This window comes from Cynara cardunculus, unplaced genomic scaffold, assembly GCF_001531365.2.
Source record: "Cynara cardunculus var. scolymus isolate 2C unplaced genomic scaffold, CcrdV1 Un_Scaffold_609, whole genome shotgun sequence".
Taxonomy (NCBI): domain Eukaryota; kingdom Viridiplantae; phylum Streptophyta; class Magnoliopsida; order Asterales; family Asteraceae; genus Cynara; species Cynara cardunculus.
In genome coordinates this window covers 108,879-131,866 of record NW_020200593.1, presented here as the reverse complement: position 1 = coordinate 131,866, position 22,988 = coordinate 108,879, and the positions used below count along the sequence as shown (strand labels likewise).

General features: G+C 34.6%; 3 protein-coding genes across 5 annotated transcripts; 2 read left to right on the top strand and 1 right to left on the bottom strand.

The window, feature by feature from the left end:
* The first annotated feature begins 5,834 nt into the window (after nt 1-5,834).
* LOC112501817 (DNA-directed RNA polymerase V subunit 7-like) lies at nt 5,835-6,365 on the top strand. Its single transcript, XM_025105544.1, has one exon. It carries the CDS (start codon nt 5,835-5,837, stop codon nt 6,363-6,365), a length of 531 nt encoding a protein of 176 aa, XP_024961312.1.
* A 6,016-nt stretch (nt 6,366-12,381) lies between these two features.
* Nucleotides 12,382-13,333, top strand: LOC112501826 (fruit protein pKIWI501-like). Its single transcript, XM_025105560.1, has 2 exons — nt 12,382-12,457; nt 12,763-13,333. Exons 1-2 carry the CDS (start codon nt 12,443-12,445, stop codon nt 13,132-13,134), a joined length of 387 nt encoding a protein of 128 aa, XP_024961328.1. The 5' UTR covers nt 12,382-12,442; the 3' UTR covers nt 13,135-13,333.
* Nucleotides 13,334-14,093: 760 nt separating this feature from the next.
* Nucleotides 14,094-22,350, bottom strand: LOC112501825 (E3 ubiquitin-protein ligase UPL5). Of its 3 annotated transcripts, none has more exons than XM_025105559.1 (4): nt 21,827-21,986; nt 20,518-21,752; nt 16,091-16,680; nt 14,325-14,588 (listed from the first exon to the last, which is right to left on the bottom strand). In XM_025105559.1, exons 1-4 carry the CDS (start codon nt 21,898-21,900, stop codon nt 14,325-14,327), a joined length of 2,163 nt encoding a protein of 720 aa, XP_024961327.1. In that variant the 5' UTR covers nt 21,901-21,986. The 3 variants fall into 3 exon arrangements, 2 of the variants coding, with proteins under 2 accessions (XP_024961326.1, XP_024961327.1); XR_003067568.1 differs by having other exon boundaries at nt 14,336-14,588; nt 16,091-16,263; nt 16,344-16,680; nt 20,518-22,350; XM_025105558.1 differs by having other exon boundaries at nt 14,094-14,588; nt 20,518-22,350.
* Between the last annotated feature and the right edge of the window lie 638 nt (nt 22,351-22,988).

Genomic DNA, 22,988 nt, shown 5'->3' with positions numbered 1-22,988 from the left:
GATGCATCACCAATCGAAATCCTAATCTCCAAAAGCAATGACGTGAAAACCCCAAAATCGAAATCCTAATACCCAAAATCGAAATCCTAATACCCAAAATCGAAACCCCAAATCGAAATCCTAATACCCCAATCGAAACCCCAAATCGAAATCCTAATACCCCAATCTCCAAAAGCAATGACGTGAAAACCCCTGCGTCACCGAAATCGATTTGAAGTATGTGCGAAAGACAAGTGGAGGTGAAACCTGTAAACCTGGAGGTGAGTGGCGATGGGAAAAAGAGGCGACAGCGTTGGATGGCAGTGGTGGGCGGAGGAGATCGATGGTTGGTGGTGAACATAGGCAAAGATCGATGGAGAAGAAGGGAGGTGAAACTTGTAAACCTGGAGGTGAGTGGCGATGGGAAAAAGAGGCGACAGCGTTGGATGGCAGTGGTGGGCGGAGGAGATCGATGGTTGGTGGTGAACACAGGCAAGGATCGATGGAGAAGAAGGGTAGGGCAAGTCTTTTGGCCGGCTTAATCTGGACAAGTGTCTTTTTTCATCTGGGCGAATAAGCCCATTTCTGAGCGATTAAGCTCAAAGTAAACAGTCTTGAGCGTTTGTGCGAATAAGCCAATTTATCCACTAAGCTCATTAAGCCATAAGTAAACAGGCCCTTAGTGTTAGAATTGGTTACTCAGGCTTCCAGAACATGTTGCAACGAACTCAACATTTAATGAAAAAAACAACCAACATGCAACTTTGTGCATTTAAAGTTACAGGTCTGTCAAAACAGTCAGCAAACTCATATAAGAAAGTTTAAGGCTCGTGTAAATAAGAAAGTAAAGTTACGGTTTTGTGATATAATTATGAATATAGCTAACTACGAGTTGATTTAGTATCTAATGTACATATATTAACAATCATATTAAATCTATGGTAATATAATATAGAAAGAATCGAATTCATCGACTTGGGTTGTGTTTAAATGGTTGTAATCTAATACCTATGATTTGAAGATTTTACAACTCGATTAGGTATCTATTGATTTATGATGAATTGGGTTAATCGAGTTATTGAGACTTCACCATGTTTTGGTAATTTGGATAATAGGGTTTATCCAAGTTTCATATTTGAGCATTGAACCTTGTTCACGTTTTGTGTGAGTTTTGGCGTTTAAATTTATATTCGATTGGGTATTTTGATTAAGAGCTTTCACGTTTTGAAAATGGTAGATTTTTTGGAAAGATGTTGCTTTTACATTAAAGACATTTCATTTGAGAAATTATATTTAATAATCAGTCTTTCAGTTTTATTGTTATATATATACCCATGATGAAAACTGTTTGAACTCACTAGGCGTTAAGTTTAACATTTTTATTTGTCGGCATGTGCATCAGGTCCTCGTTGGTGTTTGATACTAGCGACACTGCGATGAGTTGAGTGCTAGATAAATGCACGAGAAGAATTTAACTATTCGCTGACGTCTTCTGCATATGGAGTTAACGACCATTATTGGGTTTTAGTAATACACTTTTGTAAGGAAAACTTTATCAATTGTTGATATTAAATCTAGACTTGATAGTCGAGTTAAATTAAGTATTGATTTTTAGTAAGGGATTTATCCTTTATTTGTTATAGTATGAAAAATTTTAAACTAGTCGTTCTTTCCAGATTTGAGGGTGTTACACATCTCTTAATATATGTTATGTAATTATTAGCCGTATTTGTATGTTCTTATATAGATTCTACTTTGTCAAACACAATTGTTTGGCTAGATTATAAAATAATGTACCACAAAACCCGACCAACCCAACTCGCACGCTGTAGGTTGGTTTCGGTTCTACTTTTATTTGGTTGGATTGGGCTGAGATTCTTCAAACCGCAATCATTGAGTTGTGTGTCCAAATGCCTTAAATCAGGCCAACCCAACTCGTATACAACCATATCTAAATCTCACATGATCGTTATCCTTAAACACGTTCAAACCAAAGACATTGTCATCATCATCCCTAACCTCGATAACACATAAATCTTTCCTCATCCTCAAACACGTTCAAACATCTCATTTTTGGTTGAAAGTCTTAAAAATAACTTTTTAACCATTTTAATAACGTTAACTAATTACAAATTATTTAAACTTCAAGTGTATAAATTAGTAGAACTTAGTAATATCTCTTCTTGTATATCTACATCTCACACGATCCTCGTCTTTAAACACATCCAATCAAAGACGTTGTCATCCTCATCCCTAACGTCAAAAACACAAAAATCATTCCTCGCCCTCAAATATGTGCAAATCATTAGAGACGTCATCCTCATGACTAACCTCGATTACACGTAAATCTTTACTCATCATCATCCTACGATACAACTATCAGCGCATCATGTATAAAATAATGATGCATACAAAAAAAATCAGATTTTATAATATTCGTATTTTATCGCTTTCGTAAACAACAAAAATGAAGCTTAAAGGGTTTCCCAACTTATATTAATATTCCTAAATGAACTGATAAGTATGAAAACCCATATTAACCCGTCAAAAAACAACAATATACTTTTTTTTTTCAAAATTAAAACGAATTACTTATTTATTAAATTCAAGTTTTGTACCATAAACTAGACTTCTTGATTCGAGGTACCAAAATTTCAATCGTCTTTTGTTGGTTTTCAAATTTCAGTTTTAGTTGAAATGTTGAATATCGATTATCTTTAGTTGGTTTTTAAATTTTATATTATGTTAAATTGTTAATTCAAGTTCGAGTCTAGTCACTAAATTTTTTTATATCCACAGGAACAACCGTGTTAATTTTTAGGGTAGAAGTACATCCAGGTAGGGGTATAAATGAATTGAGTTTTTAACAATCTACTCGAGTTCGAACTCGATATATAGTAATTCTCGAGCTCCTTCAATAAGATTTTGTTTCTTTTACCCGTTTTCATCATTGTTGTAAAAGGCATGATCAAACTCCATATTCAAGTGTTAACGGACCAATTGGTCTTCTGGACCTACTTAGATTGTTCATATAATCAATATTTTGTTTTGAATTTGAAAAATGATCCAGAATTCAAACCCAATAAATGAGTAATAGATTTTGAATCCATAAACAAACTTATAAAATTTGAACATTGAAAAAAATAAACAAGCATCAAGCTCGATCAAGCATTAAAAAAATGACTGAGCTCGAACTTAAGCACTGTTTTAAAAATAAAATATTTGAACTCGAGTCTGATATTATTTTATCGAGATGAGTCCAACAACATGGTACTCTACTCGATTCGACTCATTTACACACCTACATCCAGGGGTCATGTGTTATCGCTCACCTGATTAATTGCAATAGGAAAAAAAAAGAGGGGAATGAAAGGTGCACCCATTTAATTTTGAGGAGTGATCTAGAATATTTGAAAATACAAGGGTGTGGTTCAACAATTAGAAAGTTAATGAACCAAATTAAATATTTTAATAAAATAGCTCAACAAATATTTCCTTATCTATCTACTTTTTAATGGATCGAGATAATCGTTTGTTAAAAAAGGTACGGAGTACAGGTCTACGAGACGTGATTCATTATGTTTTATTCTCCAAGATTTCAATAGTTTTCATCTTAAAAGCATAAAACGGTAAAACCCTCTTACCCTTTAGTACCATGCAGATCTGCCCATTCGCCAACCGTCAGTCTCCTTGACTCCGCCCCATCCTTATCTCTCTCTGACTCGAGCACTCAACCTCTCTCACAGTCTCAGGCTCTCGGGTTTTGTCCCAAAACCTCAAAATTGTAGATTTTCCTTAAGTTTTATAATTGGCTATTTGTCCCAAATCAGTTTTGTTTTGTTTGTATTTTGTAATTTGTTTTTAGTAGTGATCTGATCATTGTTACTCGATTGATTGATTTGCACTAAATTTTGTAGGTTGTAGCTTTGCCTAAATTGATTTTCTTTGTCTTTTGTAATATGTTTACTATTATTGGTTTGATAATTGTTACTTCATCAGTTCATTATTGATTTACCCTTTTTGTCTTGATTAATCTCCATAAGTTTATATGGATAATTTTTGCTCTAAGTTCTAGATTTGTCTTAAATTGATATGATTTCATTACTGATTTATCTTATTTGCCCTAAATTTATTTGATTTCAATATTGATGGGTCTTTTGAAAGTTTTGAAAATATAAGGGTGCAATTGAGCATTTAGAAAGTTAAAAAACCAAATTAAATATTTTAATAAAACAAAAGAAGAAAGGAATACGGTTTTACGGGCGTGATTCATTTTGTTCTCTTCTCCAAGACTCCAATAAATTTATTCCTAAAAATCTAAAACAATAAAACCCTCTTGCTTGTCATCGTCCTATGCAACTGTTCTGGTCGTCAGCTATCTCTCTACGTGACTCTGATCCTGCTTATCTTTCTCAAACTCGGAGTGGACATCCCTCACAGCCTCACTCTCTCAGGTTTGGTCCCGAAACCTTAATTCAAGATTGTAGATTTGTCCTAAGTTGATTTGATCTGTATTTTGTGATCTGGTTACTATTATTGACTTGATTATTGTTACTTGATCGGTTCATTTTATTGATTTACGCTTATCGTCTTGATTAGCGTCCATAAGTTCATATGGATAAACTTTTTTTGCTCTAAATTTAGATTAGCCCTAAATTGATTCGGTTTTCATTGTGGATTTGTCTTATTTGCTCTAAATCGATTTGATTTCAATATTGAGGTGCTTTGAAAATTCTGAAAATACAAGGGTGCAATTGAACATTTAGAAAGTTAAGGGACCAAATCAAATATTTTAATGAAACAAAAAAGGGACGGGAGTAGAGGTCTAGTGATTCATTTTGTTCACATCTCCAAGACTCTAACAGATTCCATCCTAAAGCCTAAAACGGTAAAACCCTCCGATCCTTTAATCCAATACAAATGTGCTCGTCATCAGCTGCTGCTCTTGGTGACTCCATCCCCTGCTTATCTCTCTCAGACTCGGCCACTCAATCTCTCTCACTGTCTCACTCTTTCATATATTTACCTGAAACCTTAACTCAAAATTATGGATTTGCCATAAATCTTATATTTGACTATTTTTCCTAAATCTAATTTGGTTTATTTGTATTTTTATTTTAGTTATTGATTTGATTATTGTTTTGCCTTATTATTTGTAAATTATAGATTTTCCTTAAATTATTCGATTTGTATTTTGTAATATGTTTACTATTATTGATTTGATTATTGTTACTTCATCAGTTCATTTTATTTATTCTTATTATCTTGATTAGTGTCCATAAGTTGATATGGATAAATTTTTGCTCTAAATTATGGATTGCCCTAAATTGATTTGATTTCATTATTGATTTTCCTTGTTTGCCCTAAATTCTAGATTTGCCCTGAATCTATTAGTTTGATGTGAAGTTTCTTAGTGAATTTTAATTTGCTCAAACTCTATACCCTAGTTGTTGTCTTGTTGATGTTAATGGAAAATTTTACAAAAATCAGCCAAAAAAAAGTCACACGAAATGGTGGAATTTGGCTAAAAACAAATCAGGCTTATGCGGAAACGTAGTTTTGTGTATTGCTCAAGAGGTCGATTCCATTTGAAAAAATGGATTTTATCCAAAATCAACACAATTAACTTTTCTCGAGTCAAACTATGTTGACTTTTTCACCGGGTCAATCCATGACTTTGTGTGCCTTAGATCCACCTTGAAGGTGCACTCACTCAAACAAAATTCTTGGGGTCTGCCACTACATACATCTCGCCTAGGCTCTACCTTCTGGTGGGATATACTGGACTTGTGTGGTTTGATTATATATTTTTTGTCTTGATTATGACAGGTGGGAGGGTTGGGGGAGATTGAAAAATGTATCTCAAGGTAAAGTTGAATTGGAACGTGGTGATACCTGCTAGGAATCTTGACCTTAACGGGTTGATGTTGCAGAAGGCGATATTGGTTCGCCTTCTGGACACTTTTGCGGCCAAGAAAGCAACCAAGGATCTTGGATACCTTGTGGCTATAACCACTTTGGACAAAATTGGAGAAGGCAAGGTTCGAGAGCACTCAGGTGATGTGTTGTTTCCGGTTGAGTTCACATGCTTGAGCTTCAAGGTGTTTCGGGGAGAGGTGATAGAAGGGGTGGTACACAAGATTCTAAAGCATGGGATTTTCATGAGGTGTGGGCCCATCGAGTACCTTTATCTCTCGAACAAAAAAATGAGTGATTACCAATATCACTCTTTAGAAAACCCGTGTTTTTTGAACGAACAGACAGGTTCAAGAATCGTGAAGGATGCGAGTGTGCGGTGCATTGTGATTGGGGTCAAGTATATGGAGGCTCAGAAGGAGTTTCAAGCTGTCGTTGGCTTGGAAGGCGATTATTTGGGTCCTATTTAATTAATATCAATGATATATTTAGCATTAGTCGTTGGGTTTTGTGGTAATAAATGTATTAGCTTTTTTATGGCTAATAACTCATGTGGATCAACATTTTGATATATCCCTTGTTTCAGTTGAATTTGCATATTTCAATTTAAATTGGGAATTGTTTTGTGAACCATTACCTATTCTATGTGTGTTTTTGTCTTATTTCTTTTCCCTGTTTCAATGTATCTATATGTAACGGGGACTGTCTGGCTTCTTGTTTCATCTGATTACATAGAAATTATGTATATAAGGCGATTTGGTCTGACCGGTTTAGTCTTGTTATGTCATCATGTCTAGTCCGAAAGTGTTGTGGTATCATGCTTATGTGACTCAAATTGTAAACAACATTTCTTAGTTGATGTTTAATATCTACCTAGGCATCCTGTGGAACTATTCCCATTTTAACAAAGTGAAATTACCTATTGCCTTGACGTAGGTTTATGTTAAAATACAAGATGACTTAAAGTATGTGGCAATCAACTATGTTAACAGTCACCGGTGATAATGAATGCAACCAAATAGTATGTATCATATGATCCAATGATCTGAGGTACAAACCGAGTATGCTCGTTATATTTCTGTTATAGTTATCAGTATTGTAGTATTAATAATCTCTAATGATTTCAAAATTATTAGGCGAATCTGTTGCTTTACCCCTAGCTTGTTTAAACTAGTATAAAGAGTAGTGCTCACGCAAGCAGATGGGCTTATCTTGTATGTAGTTTATGACATTCTGCTGACATTGATTGCGAGTTTAAATTATGTCTCTTTTACAAAGCTTAGTAATGAACGAGTAATAACTTTTTCCATGGTTTTAGTTGATCTAAAGATTATTAATTTATTTGAGTTTACGATACTACAATCAAGGCCTTTTGATTTTGCTGGTCGAGTAGGAATTCTTTTGACTTTGTCAAACTCTACCTTTGCTTTCTTCTTTTGATTGGAATATATTTAAAAAGAAATACAGTTGTAATGGTGTCTTCTATTTGCAAATGAAAGAAAATGTGTAAAAAACTAAAATGCCAAAATAATATCAAAATGCAATGAGATTTGCTTTATTTCTTTTTATTATGTAACTATATTGATCAGTTATCAGTAGATCTAGTAACTATTGATGATGTGAATGTAAAATTGTCAACTTATATTATAATTCTTGATAACCAACTGACCTCGTACAGCCTGAAAACTTGTTTATCGGGCAAAATGGTTACATAATAGAAAAAATTAAGTGCTTGTAACACTAAAAGTGAAAAAAAAAAAGATTATCGTTACACTAAATAAAAATCGAGACAAGTTTCATTATAATTTACTCAATATAAAACCATAACACTTGATGTAACAAGATCTCCAAACATAAGAATCAATCGGATCCCCACATATCAGCATGGGACATGAACCTTTATTGATCAATGAAACTTTGGTATCTTTGAAAACCATTCTGGTCTAAAGTGAAGAAATGTGATTGAAGAAACCAAAAAAGGGTCTTGAATTGAGGAGTGAAAAAAGAGAATGTCACCCTAATAGGTGCAAGTAATCAAAGCATATTATAAAGGTTTCCAAGAACAACAACCATCATCATAGTCGTTCATTGCAGTATTTCATATAAACTTTTACAGTTTACAAGGTTGTCGGCATTCTTTTATGAACAACATTTGATTATGTTCTTAAAGTAATAACACACGGTACAAATCCATCATTCATCATACAACATATGCCTTTTAATGTTGCATACCCGTAGAAGTAAATAGTAAGAGATCAAACACTTTATATGATAATGTTGATTATACATGATATGATATGCTTATCGTTTCATTTTATTTGTACATTGTCACTTTGATGTTCCATCATGCACATGGCTATGAACCTTGAAGACACATGCTAAGGAGATAATTCCCATCAAGAAAGGGAAAGAGACCAAATTGTTTTATTGCACACAACATTTTTATTCAGCAGAATACACATCAAGAGTACTCCAAAACGATAAACACAATTTCAAAAGCTATTTTGTTATGTATATCATTTGATTTTGATGTAACGAGATTTTTTCAATATTATAAGTCGTAAATGAATACATCATTCTATTTTAAAACAAAATCGTGATGTATTCGAATACGTTTCTTATCTATAAAAAATGAATAGTCTTAATAATCATACTTAAGGATGACGACCACAGAGTTGAGATTATTTGATCAATTTGTGTACCTTATATTCCCTGTTATATTGTCCCATATTTTATCTTTAATCAACCTATTTTAATTTTAAAGTACGTTCATAATACATGGCTTTACACATAAGGTACGGTTTATAACTTTTGATCTATGTGAGCCTATCAAGTACCGTTGTGTGTATATATATATATATATATATATATACACACACATACATATAAGGTCAGGTTCATATCATCTGGACCGTATGCACATGCACATAAAAGTAATTTGCAAGCAATTTGTACGGTATGTACATATGCATAACATGCATACATGCATAAAATCAAAAAACAACTTCAATTACTTATATACACATGTGCATATAGTACAGATGAACATTTATCAAAGTGTTCCTTAGTTTTTTTTTTTTTTGAGGTTTCCCTCTGAACCTCTCTCTATAATTAATATACGTACACACACATATAGGAGAGATAAAATGCAAATTAAATCATTTGTACAAACCATGAAAACCATCGATTTCACTGTCTATTTTAGTGAATAAAAATTCATTAAATTGTTTAATATGATGAAATTATATCAAATAATTATTTATTTCTTGATGAAATTATTTCATATATTTTTGTTTTTATGTAAGAATTAAATTGTTTCATGTATTTCTTTTCTTGATGAAACTTGTTTACTAAAATTAATAATTTAAAATGATAACGTCCACAATTAACACCTTCAATAATAAAAATGACTAATCAACCCTCATAAAAAAATATTATGATTGGTTGAAAGAGGTTTTCACGGTTTATATAAATGGCTTGGCTTATCCCTCCCCCATATATATATATATATATATATATATCTGTGTGTGTGTGTGTGTAAAGGAACGATCAAATGCAAATCACCCTTATCTATCTATTTTATTGTTTAATTTAATGATTTTGTTTCATTAATTTGTTTAATATTATGAAATTGTTTCATATAATATTTTTCTAGATCAAGTTGTTTCATATATGGTTATGAAATTTTAATGAAATTGTTTCATGTATTTCTTTAAAATTAATATAATGAAGATGATAATATCAATGATTAACACATTAACACTCTCCACAATAAAAATAATTAATCAACCTCTCATAATTACAAAAAGATGAAAAAATTGAAATTTTTTGATTGGTTGAATGAGGTTTATACGGTCTGTAAAGTAAACCTCATATGTATATATAGATATAGAATAAGAAGTTTCAAATACAAGTTTTCTAATTAGTACAAACCATAGAAACTCAATATCAACCGTCTTTTCAGTTTAACAAATACATAATTCAATTAATATTTTGATTACTTTTTAATATAAAACGTTGATTCTAATAAATAAATTATGATAATATGATTTTATAAATATATTAATCAGTTGTTGAGTTTGTAAATGAGACATCTCTCCGTATATGTATATATTTTTTCATTAGTACTAATTAATTGTAACATAAGCATCACATATTTTAATTAATAATTAAATAATATATATATATATATATATATATTATCAAAATTAAAAGATTTAAAGAGTATTTATTATTATTATTTAGGTGGAGAAAAGAATTTATTATAATTGATGATCTAAAATAGTGTAAGGAGGGGACAAGAAGGGTGAGTAAAATTCCAAGTGGCAATCAGGTGGGTCCCACTTTCACGAGGTGTACTGGCTGAAAACCAAGTGGGCCCAATGAGTCAGCAAGCTTTTAACAAATAGGTACCGGAATCATTATGCATGGCCCCCACTTGAGGAAAAAAGGAAATTTGACACGTCACGTCAGCCATCCACTTGTCCGTTGATTATAATCTTTAACGGTGATTGATGAAAAGTGTTGGGCCCTACATCCACCGGCCTATCACAGCCCCCTCCCCCTCCCTAACTTTACTTATTCCAAATTTATCTTGCTTCCAATTAAAACCAAATCCTAATCTTACAAGTTATTATTTTGAATGAAATTAATAAACTTTTTATTGATTTTATGTTTACATAAATCAAAATTAAAGTTCTATTATATGTTTAATACACGACTGAAATTAAAACATTATTCGTTTGTATTTTATGAATCAGTTAAATAACTCATATGTAAAGTAATTTCATATCTGAACATATAGTTCATATGTATATTACATTCGGTTAACCCGTTTGCCACATATTTGTAAAAGTTAAGAACTACGTCTCTATCTTTTGCACACCCACGTGAGAAAATATCCGATACTTCACGGTCACAAACGCAAATGTTTACCAGATGAAAGGTTTATGATCACTTTTTTACAGTGACGGATCCATGATTTTTTTCCTAGTGTGGGCATCTTTAAGGTAGATTAAATGCCCGCAAATTCATCCGATGTGTTTTTAGTCCAATTCCAGGTTTCAGGAGATCTTTAAAAAAAAATTTGTTGATTTCAAAAGATTTTTAAAGTTTTTTTATTGATCTCAAAGAATTTTTTAAGTGTTTTTTTATCGATTTTTATTTTATTGATTTCATAGTTTTCTTTTTTGTTTTTTTTATTTCGAAATAATTTTTTTGATAGATGGGGTCCTAGTGAGAAATTACTGGAGAACCATGGTCAAAAGTTAAAAATATAGTTTTCGAAAAAAAAAATCCTTTTTTATTGTTTAATGGGGGCCCTTCCCCCCACATTTTATATGACAGTGTTTCGGATGCATTCTTTACTTTTTAAATATTTATTATTTTTTAAATAAATTTTTCTTTTTCTCTCTCTCTCTCTCTCTCTCTATATATATATATAATTACTCTAGAAATTTTCAGTAATTATTGATTTATATACATGTATATAGAAAGGTTCGTGTGATAGTAGTAAATAATTTAAGAACCAAGAAACTAATTTTGTAGTATTATACGTTGATAAATACACACTTTAAAATTTTAATTAAAATAAGTATATTCAATTCTATATATACTTGTACTTGTAATTGATGAATATAGAATATATTTATTTGTATTTATATCTGTATCATTTTAATAAATATATTCAACAATGAATATTCACTAAAAATTGATTTATTTATTTTTAAAATATTCATATTATTTTTCAATAAATTAAAATATTCATATTATTTTTCAGCAAACTTATATTGTTAATAAGTATACTCAACAATGAATATTCATTTTATATCTTTTTTCAACAAACTTGTATTAAACATTGTAAAAATATTAACACTGATCATGATCTATAAAATAAAAAAGAGCATTTTTATTACAGATCATAGTTCTTTCGCCTTGAATTTGTATACACACTTTGTCTTTGTGTTGTTTACTTTTAACTAATCTTATTTCTTTTCAGTTTTCGACATATATTCCCATTTGATATCAATTTCTTTTCCTTTTTCGTATTATAACACTCCAGACCAACCGTACATAATATTGACTGTTTTATCCACACTTAAACTCACGGTTTTAAAACGTGTTTGACAGAGGAAGTATCAAGTTATATTAGGTTCCCAGCTCTGATGCCATTTGTAACACTCTAGACCAACAGTACCAAATATTGTTCATTTTATCTACACCTAGACTCACGATTTTAAAACGAGTATGATAGAAGAGGTATCTAGTGTCTTATAAGGCATCATTCATTTCCTTCCCCAATTGATGTGGGATGTTACATTTTTTTTTTCTTTCTTGCACAGTACAGAAACAACTAATCTATTTATTATCAATTCCAGCTCCGGTCCCACCGCATATATAAAATAAAAGAAATGTTGTATGTAAAAAGAGAATGATGTATGGGAGGTGGAGGTGTATATATAGGTCTCAAACTCCTTCCATATCCCCTCACATCATTCTTTAAAACATATACCTTACTTCCCTTCTTTCCCTCTCCATCCCCTTCCTAATGGCCACAGTTGAGGTAATTTCAATCTCTTTTCGCATTATATATATATATATGTATATATATATAAATATATATATATATATATATATATATATTGTTTAACATAATCTTCCAAGGAAGAAAAGAAAAGAAAAGATGCATGCATGGTAATAGTAATGGAATCTTTTGTTTACATATTCATCATTTTTCTAAATTTAACATTTTTATTTCGTGTCTTATTCATATATAACACTTTTGGGATCGCTTCTTAATTTGTTAGCGAACCGATTGAAATGTCTAATTAAAATGTTAACAACGAATTTGATGGATGATTGATTCAGGTTGAATCAGTCGTGAACACTTTGCCAGAGAATGTTACAAAAGAGGTAGAAACGCCAACAAAAGAGGCAGTAGAGCCGGTAAAGGCAGATCAGGAAGAACCAAAGAAGGAAACCACCGTGGACACTGTTGCTCCACCACCACCACCACCGGCAGAGGAGACTTGTGTTGAACCTCCAGCGGAGGTGGAAACCGAGACCAAGGAAGTGGTGGAGGAAGCAAAGGAAGAGACTCCGGTGGCAGCGGTTGAGGAAACTCCGGCAGCAGCGGAGGTAGTCCCTGAAGAAACTCCGGCGACAGAGGAGGGTGAGAAGAAGGAAGAAAAGGTGGCGGAAGCTGATTGTGCTGCCACCACTGAGGTGGCAGTGGAGTAGTGAAATAATGGAAGTTGGATGTTATATTTTGGGTTGGGATGTGGTTGTGGGCTTGAATATTGAAAAGCCAGAATGGTGAAGTTGATGAGCATCTTCTTTACTTGGAATTTTATGTTTGATTATATATGATTATGAGTGTGATGAAATCTTGTTATTTCTGTGACCTCTTTTATTAATAATATATTTGCTTTTTTTACTATTTATTATTATTATTATTATTATTATTATTATTATTATTATTATTATTATTATTATTATTATTATTATTATTATCATTTCAAAACAAATAACAGACCATCCTTTAAAAAAAACCTAAGATTATTCAACCAAGTTTACTAGATTATTAAAACTTGTATGAAATGAAAACAAAAACTTACAACTTCAAACCTCATACTTTTGCTAGTATAGTCTTGTATTCTATTATTATTTATATCAAAATCAGGTTAAATCATATATTGAAAATGTTAAAAAACAACTCGATGTTGATACGTGACATGAGAAAATTTATAGGTAAGGGTGCATTTAGCCTCCCCTGGCCTAAAAGCACGTCAACATGTAGAGTTCATTTTCACATTTTCAATGTTGATATAAACAGGGGTGCATATAGCAACACCTGCCTAGCCTACCCCATTCTTCTATAAACACCCTAACTTTTATACCTGATTACCAACAAGAGGGTATGCCAGCCTACCACCTCTGCTAAAGGTGGAGATCATCGAGTGCGTTTGGTATGACACTCGACTAAACAAAAACCTATTCTCCCACATTCGGTCCGACATTAGACTGGCACAAAAACATGACTGGGTGGGACAAAAATACCAAAACAGATAGAAAAAGAATCAGGGAGATGATACAAGATTGGTAAATTACTAAACAGCCCATGTCATATTAAAATCCTAAAACCTCACCATCTCCCATCTAGTTTGCATACCAAACGAAGCCAAGAATCGGTTCTAGTAAACAAGTAAAGATGAATATGATGGAAAGAAAAGCAGCTTCTTTATTTATAATATATACCTATATATAAATATAAACAGTTGGGACTACTAAAGCAGAAGCATGATGCAAGTCTAAATAGAAAATTTCATCATAATTTACCCTCTATATATTCTGTACAGACTCAGTACAACTGACCTCACTTTTTAACATGTGCAATGGCAAAATTCCATATTTTCTCTTTCCCTTTTCTTTCACCATGTTCCAAAGCTGCATCCAACATGCTCCTGAGTAATGACATTTAACCGTTCTTGCATCACGTCCATCGATGGGTACGCCGGAAAACATATCCGGTAGAAGCATGTGTGGGAAGAAGGCAGACGGTCTAAGGATTCATTGGATTTGTAAATGTATAGCCTTGAAGATAATCCCCGGAAACCTTCTACCGGTAGATACTTCACTGACGTCCAAAAGAAGAGAAGAATCTTCCGTTGCTCGGTTGTCATTCCATGCACAATCTGCTTCCAATTCAGGGAAGAGAGAGATGTAAAACATGCCATAAACCATAATAACTATTCAAAGACAAACGAATTCTGAGTCCATTGTGAGGACGGTCATATAGGTTTCACTATCTTGATTAGAAGTGACATCCGCTTGGTCGATTAATTATTTGTTATCGATATACTCCCTCCGTCTCTGAATAAATGTCCACAATGAAAAAAGGCATACAGTTCTAGAAACGTGTAATTATTACACTTTTAATTAAACCAAGGACCTGGTTGTTAGCAGCTTAATGAGCTTTATGGGACTCGCAGCTTATTCGTTCAGCTATAGACGATTGTTTGGTAGTGGCTTAATGATATAGAAATGTCTTATTTAGTAGCTTCCTTTGGGGGGGGGGNGGGGGGGGGGAGCTTTATGCAGAAAACCAAGTTTTTTCCAAACCTGTCCCTCCCAATTAAAAAACACGTCCCAATTTATAATCCACAAGTTCTATGGACTTGATGAAAAACCAACCAAACAACCCCTAAATGACAACTTTACCCTTGATGATAGAGGGAGTAACTAATTTCTCCATGTCACAATTAAGGGTAGAATTGGAAAGTAGCCCTAACGAATGTGATTGACAGATTTCAGTTGTAGTAGATAGCAAAACTGTAACCTAGGATTGGGAACTGAAGAGCTTCCACCAACAAGAATTTGAAACTTGAAAACCAAAACAGAATGTGATTTGTAAAGTAATGTTTGTATCAATAAGCAATGTGCAAATGCCAAAACATAAAATCCCAAACAGCGGAATACCAAACACAGGCAAGATGTCTTCTATCTAATACTCATCGAGTTGCAAAAAGTATTCCCAATTTGCTATACTTATAGTATGGGATTATTGATCTGCATCCTATAAAGGGACTTGGTCAAGATTCCTGCAACCTAATCGCATTGTCGTAATTCTTCGTTGGTTTGCTGGAAAAACATTTAAGCAAAAAAAAAAAAAAGAACTTTCATCCATAGTAAAAAGCATATTTTTTTATTAATTCTAAGAAAGGTGAGGTTCAATTTGGGATGCTAAAAGGAGGGAAGCAAGACAATATATCTGGAAGACAGAACGATGCTAGTTACTAAAAAACAACAAACATATATTTGTCATGAAAGAGTAGATGTTTTAGAGATTAGGAAGAAAGTGTAATCTTTATCGGACAAGTACCAGACTTTAAGGGCCCAAAGGTGTCTACAATTCCCATTTTATGTGTTAACAATTACATAAATATACAAGAGCCAGAAACCAGAGTACCGAAATTCACATAAGATTCCAATGATGCTTTGCAGCATAAGTATTGTCCTGATGTTAACCATAATGGTAAAAGATAAACAATATAGTTGGTTGACTTTAATCACAGGCTAATGAATCCCAAAATATCAGAAGGGCTGGTTTCGGGGCAATACTCACTTCCTTGCGAAAGCAAGAAAATAAAGAAATTGAGCACGAATTAGAAAGAATTGAGATCCTGCAAATACATACCTTCCAGAACCAGTATATCTGAGGATCGGTCTCTTTATAACCATTATATTCCGTATGGGCCTTCCAATCATCCACAGAAATAGCACTTTCACTCCCATGCAACATTCCGTCAAGATCTTCAAGCTCTAAGCTCTTGAAACATAACTTCTGGATTTCTTCATCAGTAACAATATCTGCAAATCCTCGAGCAAAATGTGTTACCTGTTGGGAAATAGATGTCACGAAGCGATGTCTAATGAGAAGATCAACATACTCCTTCCTATTTCTGCTATTCACAGTAATGTGTTTTCCATCAGGGAGAAGCTCCAAAACTTTCATGGATCCTAATTCTTCACTCTCCCAAACAAAGGTTAGACCAAGAGCATCTTGATCCACTGCAGAAGGATCCATATCCAATATCTGCTTGCAGCTGCTATACAAGTATGGATCTGCATCCTTTATATCTTCCAAAGAGACATTAATTCCAGCCAATTGCAAAAAGAAAGCCCGATCAAATACAATGCCAACTTGCATTTTATGCATCAAAGCTAGGGCAATTACCCTGCCTGCAAAGCTAAAATATTCAAGGTGCATCGGGTCGACCTTAGATGCTGCAAAGATGAAACATACCAAGAATTATTCAATATTGTACATATACCTAAGTCGTAACAAGATTTCAAAGCCACCAACAAAATTGTGATATGAAAAGCAGATATGATTGGAATATGCATTACAGAAACAACAGGTCAAAAATATGTGTTCAACAGCATCACGTTCATTGTTATTGGAGATCGTTGATATTTTACCATTACATGTGCTATCAGCTATGATGTCGGTATTTCCAAGAAGCAGGAAAATTCTAGGTCACATAATTTCAGATAGGTTCAAGGCAAGGCTGCATAATCAATGTATGGTGTAATCAGTTCCTCAATTGAAATCTGTTTAGCTTCGAGTGTCGATATAAGCCGTTTCACAACAAAACAATGGAGTCGTAACTTATTCCCCAAAATCTAAAACAGCTACAAAGACTTACCTATACTCGGTTACAATTCTATTCAGATATGACCAACTATTGAAAAACAGAATGTACAAATTACTTCTGATTGCAACACATTTTTCAATTACTTTGTAAGATATGCCTAGAGTTTGGAAGAGATACTCCACTGCCACCGTGAAATAGGAGATTCGTCCCTGATATTTCACATGATAGTTTCCAGAGTTTATGAACTGAAGTTCTAGTTCACCAGCTTATAATGAAGGATTGATAGGTTTACGCCAAAAGCATGCTTCAAAACTTAAGAACGATATGGTAAACATTAGCAACAGACTTCCATCTGCTGAATAAGAAATATCAATAATGGCAACCGGTAGAAGGTGAGCCCCCTCCATTTGCTGAATAAAAGAATATATCAATAATGGCCAGCATAAGTGAGTCCCCTCCATTGCCTAACCAGCCTCTCCACATCGCCAACGAAGCCAAGGTGTTTGACGATGAAACGATGGACTTCTTAAGTTCGGATTGGGCTTGCGCCAAATTGCAATCACTCTTCTTTACTTCATTTTTTCCTTCCTGAGCTTCTAACCAAATTGCAGCCCCTGGTCCCTTCCGCATTCTCGGTTCCCGTTCTCCGCAAGTCAATGAACCCGCCGGGTCGGTCACCGTCTCTTGTTCAAAAATCACAACCTTATGCCTCCAATTCCTTTTCCAACTCTTGAGCCACCAACACATTTACCACCTTGAATATATTTTCAGTAGCACCGCTAATCCTTGAGCATGACACTGTTGTAACTCAGTATCCTACAGCCCCAAACCCCACCCAGCTGTCCCAAGCCACTTTCCATTGCTTTCCCTTCATTTATACTCCCAATAGACTTTTTATTTCCAAACCCACTAAGCATTTTTTCCAATAGACATTTTATTTCCCACAAGTGTTAAGAGTTAAGACACTTTGTAGAAAGAAGAGTAATAGACACCACAAGAGTTGATGAAGTTTATGGAGGGGAGTATCAATTAGATGCAAGCAGTAGGCGGAGCATTAAAGGAAGTTTAAGTAGTAATGAGGCAGCTGGAGTCACAATAAAGGCTGAAGTACAGTATTAATTGCACAAGAAATCCAAGTTGTCATTAAAATAAACAACCAAACAGATGTCAATTTTGCAATAATTGCAAAAAGATATGAATAGTTCACTCCATGGTTTGGTATAGGCCATAATGACAAGACATGCTTTTATGCAAACAACGAGCCATCTAGATTGATCTTAACAATGAACACACACTTGTATTTGATATCCCGTTTCCCTAAATGCAAATCCACCAATTCTCAAGTACCATTGTCATCTAAAACAATCATCTTCTCTATCATGGCATTATGCCAACCAGGATGAGATATGGCTTCACAAAATGTTTAGGAGTAAAGATAGAATCAAGGGAAGAAATAGAAGAGAAGGAAAATGACAAGCCATTATATGAAACAAATGAAAAAACAAGACAAGTACATAGACGCTTACCTTTATGCACTGCAAAAGAAACATTGCTAGACTGTATTTACTGACGAAGTAGCGAGTATGATGTGGACACCTACAGTAAACTTGAGTAATAGAAGGCGTGGAAGGAACGGGTTCAGAGACAGGTGTGGAGAATGTGATAAAATAGACCAACAAACATTATCCTTCTCCTGGCAAGCAAAAATGGGGGAGGACGGAAAGTAAGGTGTGCCCTACATGAAGGTAACATCAATTGAGACAAAATACAGAGAATGTGACTAAAGACGTCCTATAAAGCAGAGAGCTCAAAGCAAGAGAGAATTTATGACCTAGTTGATTCAGAATCAGGAGAGGGAGTCTAGAAAGCTCATAATAACCGTATTCTCCCATTGGCTTTGTTGAACTTTCACATCAGGACCAAAGGGCAACAAATAAACAATATATTAAGTTCCTCTAGTTTCTTCTTGAACCACGAGTAGAATATACAGGGTTCGTTTCATTTGGTTTTGTTTGTCTTCTTAAATCCCATTAAATAGTTTATAAGATGGCAGTCCTGTTTTTCCACACGATTGGAAGCTTTGCAAACCTCATACAACTATACAAGCAAGAGAGATTCCATGGGTTCCTTAAAAAATTGACAATGATTGATCAAGGCAATTACCTCACTGTCGATAGAGTTTTGAATCTGAAGAAACAAACGAGCATCCTCTCTGAGCCATGTCAGATTGTCCTGCTTCAAACAGCTACAGGAGGATTATCAATCAAATGGGCATCTTTCTTGATGCTTCGAGAATAAAGACAAATAGTCTTTAGTCTTTACTCCACTCCAAACAGTTTGATTTAGCATTTGCTATGTGATTTTAGACAATATCAACGGTGGTGGTTTCAATAGATCCTGATAAGGGCAACGTCAGAGGTCCGTGGCGGTTTCATTTCGCTATGATATTTAATTGCCACCAGCCTTTTCATAATAGCTTTGATACCAAGTAAACTTAAATTTTCTGTATTTTTATGATGAGAAGAGATGTACAAATATATACACAACTAGAAAAATTAAGAAAACTATACCAATGTCAACTCAGAAGATGAACCCTAGTTGCCCATGCTAATTAGAGATGTTATTGGGTTATCCCCCTACTCTTCACAAATACCTTGTCTCAATTGATGTTACCTTCATGGAAGACACCTTACTTTCCATCCTCGGCCATTTTTGCTTGCTAGGAAGGAGGAGGATTTGTTGGTCTATTCTATCACACCCTCCACTCCTCTCCAAGAACCCGCTCCTTCCAAGCCTCCAACATATAAATAACTCCAGCTCATCTCGTAACATGTACACTTGATGACTTGACATTAGAGTGATTAGGAGTTCATCTGACATCAGTTTGACGGAAACAAGCTACGCTCATACATCATTATAAAATTCCTACTTCCTCTTTTTTTATTTCTCCTTTTTCTAACACTAGTAAGACAAGCATGAATAACATTGTAACCAACTCACCTCTGTATACGCACAGAGTGCTCAAGTACCCTTGCAAAAATAATCCACCAAAGGTAATACATTTCTATATTATAAGGCCCAAAGCAACATATATAACATCAGATACCTAAAGTGCAGCCTTCATTGCTCTAAGGCCTCCTATTTGCAATGCTATTAACAACCAAGGTGTAGAAACAACCACTTCAAAGAATATAAATGCTTCGCATAGCCAGTGCTATAAAGGCCCCCTATTTGCAATGCTAAGATATATTTATGCTCAAACATGTGTATTAATTTAATCGATCTATCTAGTCCAAACCTAAACCTTACTCTTCTCTATCACAAATTTATAATAAAAAAATATTCACTTGCCTCAACTCCACTTAAGCAATAAGAATTGCAACATGTTAAAATTTATAGCCATAAAGAGAAGAAAGGTACACATTTTTGTCGAGAGATAGAAAACATGAAGCAATGCGGAGCTTACCGGGATTAGGAAAGAATCTTCTTCGATCATTGGGGCAAGGGACAAATAGGGCGTTTTGAGGATTAAAGATAGCTTGGCATACCAAGAAAAACCATTCCCGTAGAACACCAGGCCCAGTAGCTTCCTCATTTTTAAACTCCATGAATAATCCACCTCGCAGTGTCTCAGGGTCTGCATGTGCAATATACTCAAAAGATTCAGCCAACAATTGTGATCTGTCTATAAGCATCTCATGGAGCTCCTCATACTCATCCTTCACCTCTGGAAGCAACATCATAACCAAATGCCTCCTAGATTCAAAGTCGGTGAGATCCTTGTGCTCAAGAATCCATTTATAATCCTCACCTCTCTTGGCATATCTAACAATTAGATAACACAAAGAAACCTTGTTACGCCTTAGATTCGTCCAAAAGTATTCCTCTGCACCTTGATATAGTTCAGCAATATTATGCAACTCCTTCAAGATAGAAAGATATTGATCCCATCCACCATCTCCTTTCTCTTTCTTCACCAAGTCCTCCACTTTATTAAGACACAATTGCAGTTTTGCCAACAAATCATGATAGAGCATGTAAAGAAATTTGACCTCGTCACTGTAACAAAGGAGGTTGTGGTTGTATGGCATTGGTATGAGAGTCCCAAGAGCCACCTGGTCGATGATTGCATCCCTTAGAGGTCGCACAAAAGCGGCAAAGTCACGGACATCGCTAGGCGAAGGGCCATAATTCACAATAGACTCCATACTTGAAACCAAACCCTCCGACAATTTACTTGCAAGCTCATCAACAAACGGAAAAATCTCTTGGACTGCAATGACCACCTTCTTATAACTACCCACATCATAATTCTTTGAACTCCTACCAATCTTAACGAACTCCACCATTGATCCTAGGCTACTTCGACATAATCTATATAAAGGATCATCATGGGCAGCAACTCTACCAAGCAATTTACAAAATTCTAACACTATAGGTGCAAATTCTGAATATATAGGTCTTGGTAACGCATTCCTACTGGATTTAATAAAATGTTGAATGGCCTCTTCTGCACATTCTTTGTTACCGTTATGAGGTGACATGTAAAGCATCACCAGAGCTGCCGGAGCAGATGAGGAAAGAAATATATTCAGGTAAGGTGCAGCATGATCGATCCCGTCCTTGGGAGTCTTGTTTAAGAATTCGATCAACCTGGATTTGATAGACTTAGGGCAAGCTCCTCTTTCGCCTTTACACAACCTGCATATGATAGAAACTAAATCATCAATGACTTGCCAGGCTTGCGGATGAACGGTGCTCCGCATTCGACCAACCAAATGCAATCCAGCGTCGTTGGTGATCCTACAGTGAGACAAGCTATGCTCCCACTGAAGCTGCTTCCCGCCATAAATCAACCTTTGTTCCATGACGGGAATTCCGGTGGCGGAGTGAATCATCTCGTGGATGGTTTTGATTTTATCGTCAGGGTTTCCATGGAGGACTAGGGTTTTACCCTCAGAGATCATGCGAACGAAGAATTGGATACGATCGGGGAGGGATAAGACATTTTGGTGGGAACTGGTAGAAGCCCTAGGTTGGAAGTGAGAGCGATGAGTGGTAAATTGATGAGGGAAGGAGGTGGTGGAGGAAGGGGGATCGTCTTTTCTCATCCTGACGGAGACTAAGTCGGAGGAGGGGAGGTCATCGTCGACGTAATCTTCGAGCTTCCGCTTGATGCGTTGTTGAACGCAATCGATGGTCGGAGAATCTAGGAGAGTCATTGACGACGGCGACGAGAAGCGTCTACGGCCGGTTGGAGTCCATAGAAACAAAAACCCAGATGAATATATGTGTGTGTGTGTGTATATGTATGAAATTGTGTGAAACCCAACTGGGTTTTAGGCTTTCGGTAGAGAGAGTGATGGAGAAGACGAGAGAGATAGAAAGAGAGTCTTGACCCGTTTTCTTTCTGCATGGGGCTTAAATGGGTGTGGAAGACACGTGACGGGTGGGTTTGATGCCGGATATGAGGTATACTTTGGTCCGACCCGTATATATAATATATATTCATGCCTGTTTCCGAACTTAAGTCGATAAATTTTTTTAGTATATAATATTGTAAATGCAACAAATAAACTCATATATTTTTTTTATATATGATAAAGTTTGAATCTCTGATTTCTAAATAATACAAAGACTACGATACTGTTAAGCCAAAGACTCTTTGATTTTAAGTCGATGAGTTTGATTTTACAGTTCTACGAATCACGAGTTTGTAAATTTACATATTGTATTGCAATTTAAAAAGTTAGCAAAGGTAAAAGAAGGTAAGCTTAAAATTATGTTCAAGAATCATATAATAACATTTTCTAGAATACGGATACGGAGTCAAATGTTGTAACAAATTGGAGAATATTTAAAAATTAAATGGAGTAAGAGAGATAAGGACTGTTTTTAATTTTCCATTAAAAAACTCCTTGGTAATGTCAATAAAAG